The following is a 9,216-nucleotide window of genomic DNA, read 5'->3' on the forward strand; positions in this document are numbered from 1 at the left end:
AGCTCTTTGGTTAAGGGGCTATTTTTCTACTTGTTTGAACGATGGAGACACATATGAAGGGTGATAGAGATAAGAGAAAGAGCAAGTCTAGGTCTTGGTATAAGAATGTTGAGTGCCATTATTATTATAGAACATGGCATATCCAGAGGAATTTTTTTCTAAGGAAGAAGAAGAGTAAAGACAAGAAGGATAAACAAAAGGAGAAGGATCATGGTGATGACTGTGTGACTATTGCTACTAGTGATGATCTTGTTATTCTTCATGACCATAATTCGCTTAATTTTGTATCTGATGAGAGCATGTGGATAATTGATAGTGGTGCTACATTGCATGTTACAGCCAGGAAGGAGTTCTTCACATTTTACGCTCCAGGTGATCTTGGAGTCTTGAAGATGGGTAATGATGGCGTGTCCAAGGTGATTGGTGTTGGTGATGTTTGTTTTCAAACCAACATGGGAATGCAGTTGCTACTTAGAGGAGTGAAACTTGTTCCAGATGTCCACTTTAATTTGATTTCTATGCAGGTACTTGAAGATGCTTGTTATGATAACCACTTTGGCTCTAGAAAGTGGAAACTCATCGAGGGTAACTTGGTTGTCACTAAAGGGGAGAAAATTTCAAAGTTGTATTGGATGAAAGCTTTGTTTGCTAGAGACAATGTGAATGTTATGGATATGGAGGCATCTTTATGGCACTGAAGGCTTAGTCATATCAGTGAGAAGGGGTTGAATTGTTTAGCCAAGAAGGATATGCTTCCATGATTGAAGAATGCAAATTTGGAGAAATGTTCTCGTTGCATTATTGGTAAGCAAACCCCAAGTATCCTTCAAGAAGCATCCTTCCTCCAGAAAATCTAAGTTGTTTGAATTGGTGCATTCAGATGTTTGTGGCCCTTTGAAGGTGAAATCCTTTAGTGATGCACTCTATTTTGTTACCTTTATTGATAAATGTTCTAGGAAACTTTGGGTCTATGTTTTGAAGACAAAAGACCAATTTCTTGAGAAGTTCAAGGAGTTTCATATCTTAGTTGAGAGGAAGTTAGACAAGAAGCTGAAATTCATTCATACTGACAATAGTGGTGAGTATTGTGGACCATTTGATGTCAATTGCAAGCAGCATGACATTACTCATGAGAAAACTCCTCCTAAAACTCCTCAACTGAATAGTTTGGTAGAGAGGATGAACAGGGCATTGATTGAGAGAGTGAGATGTATGCTCTTTGAAGCAAAGTTACCCAAGCACTTATGGGGTGAGGCAGTGTACACGACAGTGCATGTTACCAATCTTAGTCCTGTTGTTGCTTTGAATAGTGAGGTGCCGAACAAAATTTGGTTTGGCAAGAATGTGAAATATGATCACTAAAGGGTTTTTGGCTGCAAGGCTTTTGTGCATGTTCCAAAGGATGAGAGATCCAAGTTGGATTCAAAGTCAAGGCAATGTATCTTCATTGGTTATGGTAAGAATGAATTTGGTTACAGGTTCTATGATCTTGTTGAGAAGAATCTTGTTAGAAGACATTAATAAGGTGAAGAAGTCTACACCCAAGGAAGACATGAGGGCCTTGGAAAACAGGTGGATCTATAGGGTGAACCATGAGAGTAACTCTACATCTTCAAGGTACAAAGCCAGATTAGTGGTGAAGGGTTATAGTCAAAGGAAGGGTGTTGATTTTTTTTAAAAAAAATGAGATGTTTTCTCCTATGGTGAAAATGTCATCCATTAGAACTGTGTTAAGTTTGGCTTCTACTCTTGATTTGGAGGTAGAGAAAATGGATGTAAAAACTGCTTTCTTTCATGGTGATTTGGAGGAAAAGATCTACATGAAGCTACTTGATGGTTTTCATGTTGAAGGGAAAGAAGACTATGTGTGTAGGCTGAGAAAGAGCCTATATGGTTTGAAGCAGGCTCTGAGGCAGTGGTACAAGAAATTTGAGTTTGTTATGTGTGAGGTAAGGCTATAGGAAGAATACTTTTGACTATTATGTCTTTGTTAGAAAGTTTTCTGATGATGACTTCATTATCCTATTATTGTATGTTTATGACATGTTTGTTGTTGGAAAAAAATGTTTCCAAGATTGACAAGTTGAAGAAGCAATTGGGTGAGTCACTTGCCATGAAAGACATGGGAGCTGCTAAACAAATTCTTGGTATAAGAATCATGTGTGATAGAAAAGAGAAGAAGTTGTGGTTGTCACAAGAACACTACATCAAAAGAGTGTTGCAGAGATTCCAGATGGAAAATGCTAAGGTGGTGAGCACTCCTCTTGCTACTCATTTTAAGTTGAGTTCTAAACATCCATCCAATGAAGCTGAGAAATTAGATATGCAATAGGTTCCTTATACATCTGTTGTGGGAAGTTTGATGTATGCAATGGTATGAATTAGACCAGATATAACACATGATGTTGGTACAGTTAGTATATTTTTGGGTATCTTCATGGTACTCTTGATACGAGGCTTTTTTTTGGTGGTGATAAACCTACTTTGGTGGGATACTCAGACTCAGATATTGATGGGGGGAAATAGGCCAACACAATAACAAACTCTATAACAGAGTAATGTCTGATGGGAGAAACAGACCAACACAATAATTGATATAAGGCTTTGTTTTGGTGGTGATAAGCCTACTTTGGTGGGGTACTCAGACTCAGATATTGATAGGGAAATAGGCTAATACAATAACAAACTCTATAACAGAGTAATGTCTGATAGGAAATCAGGCCAACACAATAACAAACTCAATAACAAAATAATAGGCATCAAAAATAAATTCCCTTAAACTTGCAAGAACCTGTGAGGAGCACCAATAAACTACAGAGTGCAAAATAAGAATTAAGAAAAAAACTGAGCCGGTCACTAAGTTGAACCATCGGCTCTGATACCAGTTGTTGGGGAATTCGAGGGGTGTTTTACAACAATGAATCATGAGCAACCATATAAGATAACTTGACACTACACTTTAACCCAAAACCTTAAGGCTCAGGTTTATAGGTCTTCTCCTCACTTATATGATGCTCAACTTTTTCACTTTTACTCGATGTGAGACTTCACCTCACACTTGTACTCCAACATTACTAAGGATAAATAATGAAGTTTTTAGATAGAATTAAATGAGAAGTATAATTTTGGAATATATTTTGATTGAGATTGTGCAAAAATGATTTGAAAAATTGATATTTCATATTCTATATTATATATGGAAAAAAACTAACAAATTGAAAAATTAAACAACCACATTCTCAAATCACAAAACAACAAAGGTATATGCTGCCCCGGGGGGGGGGGGGGGGTTCTAATGTATATGATACAATTTGGATGGCTTCAAACCATGAGTGACATTGAAATAGTTAAGAGTCCGAATCCACTTTTCCTGATTCTTCAACAAATGAACTGCGATAGTCTCAGGCCATAGCTCGTGAGTACACGTTGTAGGAGGCTCTGGAAAATTGAACATAGACCACTTAGCATTGTACCTATCTATGAAGCACAGACACTCCAGCTCCTTGTCGTGTCCGGTGTCTGAGACGCGTCCGTGTCAGTGTCTGACACCGACACGACACCCGTACTACGTTCTATAATTTAGACATTATAGGTGTCCACGTGTCCGTGTCCGTGTCGTGCCCGGTGTACATGTCAGTGTCGGTGCTTCATAGGTACCTATGCTTCCCTTTTCCACCCTCACGCATCCATTCTCCAAAAACCTTATCCTCAGGACCCTCGAACTTCCTCGGAATATCCGAATTCCTTATCCACTCCACAATGTCTCATGACACCAAGTACCCCATCCCCGACATGTAGCGCACGAAAGGGTCTATGCTGCGACACGGTATCACATAACCATAGTACAAGTCTTCCCTCGACAACGGTTTCAGCGACTGCACCAAAATGTTCAGCCTTAAATACGTGTCATCATCGGTTTTCATCATGTAGTGATAAGGAGGGTACGATGAAGCCGTGTCGTTTAACATCTCCGGGAGACTTGAGAAGTAGGTTAGGGTTTTGCCGTTGTTCATGTTTTCTTTGCAGTCTAGGATTATGATGTCGCCATACCGCATGATCTCAAGGGCCACTAGAACTTTCTGGTCCTCCTTTGTGAGGTTGCAGAACACAAACTTTACATTGATTTTGGCGCCGGGTGGGGCTGGCTGCGTGCCGTAGACGAGGCGGAGGAGGTTGCGGCGTAGGTGCTAGTCGGGTAGTGTGAGGATGCCGATGAGGATTCGTAGGTTGTTGTCGGAGTTGGAGGAAAAGTAGTTGGTTAATTGAGGACTAGTGGTGGTGGTGGTTGTAAGAGAAGACCGAAGTGTGTCTTTGAACTGAACTTGGTTGGAGGCTAGAATGAGGAGGAAGACGAGAATGAGTACATATGAGGGAATGAAGCTCCCTGTCTGTGTTGGAGGGTTTCATGTTGTAATGCAATATGCAACGAGGGTTGCCAATTTGAGTGGTAATGGTACCAAATACTATAGGATGATAGTTATTTGAGATTTGTTTGGCGCAGTGCATTATGGTTTAGTGGAGATTTTTGTTTTGACTTTTGCTTTAGAGGGCGGTGATGGAGAGATGAAGATGTTTGTTTTCTTCAACTTTTATTAGCACGAATAGCAAATCAAATGGTTTATTAATTAATCAATCTTATATAATGGGGGTTTAGCTTTTTTCTTATAAATAAACTAAAACTTATTTTGGATTTAAGGAAATGATTTATGGTTGTTATAAATTAAATACTTTATCCTTAAAAAAAAATACTTTGTTATACTTTTTCAAACAAATGGCACTTTTTCCCTGGTATGCTCTACCACGGTACCAGTATTAAGCAATTTCATTAATTTTCTTATTGGGTAATCGATCACTTGCGAGAGGAGAAATTTGAGAGATGGTGGAGTTGAGCCTAACTTTTGGGTTCATATAATTTTTATGTTGTTGGTTGGATTTTGGCAGTGTGGTATATATGGCCAACGTTCGTAATTAGGCGTATTTGCATGAACGAAGGGAGGCTTAATTTCACACTATTCACATACGCCATACTTGACCAGCTAGCAAGGAAGCCAGAGTTTTCATTAGCCAGGAAATAATTCTGTAATTAGGGGATATATATATATATATATATATATATATATATATATATATATATATATATATATATATATATATATATATATATATATATATATATATATATATATATTACGTTAAAATGAAATGCTAAATATAAGACATTGGTCATACGGATTAATTATTGTCAACCGTGTGTACCAGTTACTCTTGTTTGATCTCTAGTGCCAGCCAACCATGACGATATTCAAGAAGGATGCATTGTCTTCTTTAAATCCGTCCCAAATCTCAATATAATAAAATAAATTTCTTGACAAATCTTATATGGTAACTTTTCTTTTTGTTAAAATATGTTTTAGGTTCATAATAAATTAATAAATTTTGTATTTATTTTTTGATAATTTTTTCATTAAGTTTTTAATAAAACAATCATTTTTGTTTTTTATCCTTTGTACTTTTTTTAATCATTTATATATTAGTGAATTTTGTGTTTATTACTTGATGATTTTTTTTAATTTGTTATTAGTCATTTTTAAAAAACTAATAGCAGTGAAAAAAATTTACTAGAAAAAAAATACAATTTTTGTTAATTTATTAGGGGCTATAAAAAATTGTATACAAAATTTGAGTATTTATTAGAAATTTAAAACATGATTTTAACCATTTTTGTATACAGAATTATCATGATTATTTAATCATGTTTATATATTAAAATAGTAGTTTTTGAATTTCTAGTATTTCTATTTTTTTTAAAATGACTTGCTATTTTACAAGGAATACAAAGTAGTTGGATTGCTGTCTTTTTTCAAGTAGAAAAAACTTAAATATATTTTCTTCTCTAAAATAAATATCTAATTTTTATGTTTGTTTTCAAACAAAATTTTATTTTACATTGAATCCTTAATAAAATAATGCTTTTATTTTTTATTCTTGATATTTTGTTTCAGTCCTTGATAACTTAGTAAATTTTGTATCTGTTACTTAAAAAATTAATAAATTTTGATTTAGTCATGACTAATAACAAATGGAAAAAATTATCAAAGATCAAAGACAAAATTTGCTAATTCATCATGGACTAATTTTTTTTTTAATTTTTTTATAGATTCAACACAAAATAAAATTTTATTAGATATTTAAAATAAGAAAGATAATCAAATTATTTATATTTTAAATTTTTATATTACATTAATTTTAATATATATATATATATATATGAGGTATCAAATGATTTTGAATTAATATAAAAAATTTTATATCTAATTTATGTGAAAAGAATTTTTAATCCAACAAAAAATTTTAAGAAAATATTATTCAATTAAAAATTATAAAATGATGTAATAATTGTTAAAATACACTCATATTTTTACAGTATGTGATAATTCTTTTCAATTTATCGGATTTTTTTGTTATTTTAAATTAAAAAATGTTAATTTCATTCGTTATCTCTGTTTAGTTGGTTGAATCCCATTCATTCATTCTTTTACAGGCCTAGGCTATCATATCAAACGCTCATTATCTCTGTTTATTTTAATTAGCATAGTGCCCCCTTTCCCCGCATTACTCTTTCATCATCTTGTCATAATTTTATTTATTTTTTGTCAGTATAATTATACTAACGAATCAAATGATGCGAACCTAGAAAGAGAGATGACGTTCTCAAATTCTCAGCCACAAACAACCATCTCTCTTTGGAAAAGGATAGTAAATTAAATATAACTGAGGAAAGAAAAAACAAACCTCGAACCACTCTATAAGCCTCTCTCTTGTATTCCTCCTGCTCATTGGCGTCAAAAACAGAAGCGTTGGAATTGATTACAGAAGCGTTGGAATTGATTACAGTTGACCAACATTTGGGCAATTTCCTTTGGAACAGAACCACCTTTTTCTTCACAGAGCGCTTCACAGAGTCCCGAACCAGCACTGATAACGGATTCGTGTCACTTCTCTGACCCCATGCAACAACCACCTCTTTTCCGCCGAGACTTCGGTCCCTCCGCACCACAACAAGCTTATGGCTAGACGTGTTACGACGCCAAGACGAAAACCTAGAAATCAATTAAGCCAAAACCGTGAAAATAGAAAAGGCGAGGAAGGTCAAAGCTGCCGAAGTTCCGAGGAAATACAAGGTGGAAGGGCGACACGAAACGACAAACCTCCGATTGTGGTCGAGAGTGACCAAGGTTTGCAAATCTTGGTAAGCGTCTTTGCCAGAAGATAGGAACCGTCGTCGAAGTTCAGATTGGAAAGCGGTTAAGGGAGTGAGGTCGATAACAGCTTCGAGCTTCGGTTCAAATGAGGAGGTGGAGGTGGTGGTGGGAAGAGATAATTTTTTGTGATGTCTGCGGCTTCGACTACGGCGGCAGAAGGAGGAACACACGACGGTGAGACGGCAATGGTGACGACATAGGGATGGTGGAGGGAACTGGGGGGAGGGGGAAGGGTGTTGACAGAGAACCCCACGATCTTGTTCCTTAGCCTCTTCGACGATCATGCGCACTTCTAGCTTTGTGAGGGAAGAGTGAACGACAATGAGAATCTCACAGTTTTTTTTATTGATCTAGGGTTGTCCAAGCTTTTGCCCAATTAAAACGTGCCACGCCAACAACAAAAAGTGGAAATACAATGTTTTCAAAGGCGGTTTTGAAAAAACGATGTACTAAAGCATATTTAAAGTCGTTTTTGAGGAAATCGCTTTTAAAAAGTTACAACTATTTACAAAATTGTCACCGCTTTCCTTACTACATCGGTCTTTATATAACCGACGTAAAACCACTGTCGTAAAATGCTTTTTTTCTAGTAGTGTTTCATTCTTCTTATGAGGTTGTAACAGAAAATGCATGGTAATTAATGTGATTTATCTCGTTTATTCTTTTGGGTTGTGGATGTGCTCTTTACAGCAATGGTGGAATATTTTTTCCCCATTGATTCTCTCTCTATATGTTATATATATAACGATTGTTGATTGGTATAGATGTTACTTCATAAGCTTTCTTTTACTTATTGATTATTTTACTCATCTTTTTTCTTTTCTTTGATTCTTTTTATTTGTTGTGTCATATGATTTCGTTAAATCTTTTGTTGCAAATTTTATGTAAAATTCGTGTTCAATACATTTTGCAAAGCAAAATTGTGACAAAAAAAATTGTATGTGACATTCTCTCTTTTTGTTTGTCAATTTTTCCTATACTATAATTGTTGTCTTTCTTTGTTCTGTAACTTTTTTCATTTTTTATCTATATGATATCATCTATTTTTCTCATTCTACGTAACCAAACATTTTTTTCTACATTACTATTTATGTTTTTCTTATCATAATTTTACAAGAATTATTACTAATTAAAAGTTTTTATATTTTCTTTCAATTGCTATCATTTTTATGGCTGGCCACAAAAATTGTGTGTTAAATCATTTTTTGTCTTCTCGTCAGTAAGTATTGTTTTGGATTTAAGTGTTTTTTTTTCAATTATAGTAAATATTATTACAAAATTAATTTTTCAAGTTTGTCTGTATTTTTTTCTATTTCTTAAATTTTTGATTTAAAAAGAAAGAGGCCAAATGTACATAATATCTCATATTTTGTATATTGCTCTTTTCTTAAATCATTGTTTGTCTTCTGATTTTGTATTGATATATATATATATATATATATATATATATATATATATATATATATATATATATATATAGAGAGAGAGAGAGAGAGAGAGAGAGAGAGAGAGAGAGAGAGAGAGAGAGAGAGAGAGAGAGAGAGAGAGAGAGAGAGAGAGAGAGAGAGAGAGAGAGAGAGAGAGAGAGAGAGAGAGATCAGTAATCACATGGCACAAATAGATAGATTCTTAAGATTATGTTATCGACTTTGTAATTATCTGGGCATGGGAAGGAAACTTTCATTGATTTAAGCACTTCTATTTTACAATACCTATTTTTACTTACATTCCGTTTACATTTCATTTATTTTTTCTCCTTTACTTTCTTTTTCCACATTATCTATCACATTTCCACCTAATTATTTTTTAACAAAGTCATATAATTATACTGATTTTATTTTAATGACCATTAACTTAATTAGCCTTTTAACTGTAAAAATAATAATAGTTATTTATATCGATGACAATCAAAATCGGCTTTAAAATGTATTTCATTGGTAAATCATTTTAAAAA

The 9,216-nt window shown here is 34.3% G+C and overlaps 1 protein-coding gene and 1 pseudogene across 1 annotated transcript; both read right to left on the reverse strand.

The window, feature by feature from the left end:
* Positions 1–3,292: 3,292 nt before the first annotated feature.
* LOC114378846 lies at positions 3,293–5,061 on the reverse strand (annotated as a pseudogene).
* Positions 5,062–6,667: 1,606 nt separating this feature from the next.
* On the reverse strand, positions 6,668–7,556 carry LOC114378847. The gene is made up of 3 exons (XM_028337447.1): positions 7,209–7,556; positions 6,793–7,100; positions 6,668–6,690 (listed from the first exon to the last, which is right to left on the reverse strand). The coding sequence occupies exons 1-3, from the start codon at positions 7,544–7,546 to the stop codon at positions 6,668–6,670; spliced, it is 669 nt and encodes a 222-aa protein (XP_028193248.1). The 5' UTR covers positions 7,547–7,556.
* Positions 7,557–9,216: the final 1,660 nt, after the last annotated feature.

The sequence above is a fragment of the Glycine soja genome, chromosome 12 (genome assembly GCF_004193775.1).
Source record: "Glycine soja cultivar W05 chromosome 12, ASM419377v2, whole genome shotgun sequence".
NCBI classification, from domain to species: Eukaryota; Viridiplantae; Streptophyta; class Magnoliopsida; order Fabales; family Fabaceae; genus Glycine; species Glycine soja.

Coding starts and splice junctions, on each gene's coding strand:
- LOC114378847 (XM_028337447.1), bottom strand. CDS start 7,546: ATGATCGTCGAAGAGGCTAAGGAACAAGATCGTGGGGTTCTCTGTCAA. Junction 7,101..7,208: donor ACTCTCGACCACAATCGGAG/GTTTGTCGTTTC, acceptor ATTGATTTCTAG/GTTTTCGTCTTGGCGTCGTA. Junction 6,691..6,792: donor GGCTTATAGAGTGGTTCGAG/GTTTGTTTTTTC, acceptor CTCTCTTTCTAG/GTTCGCATCATTTGATTCGT.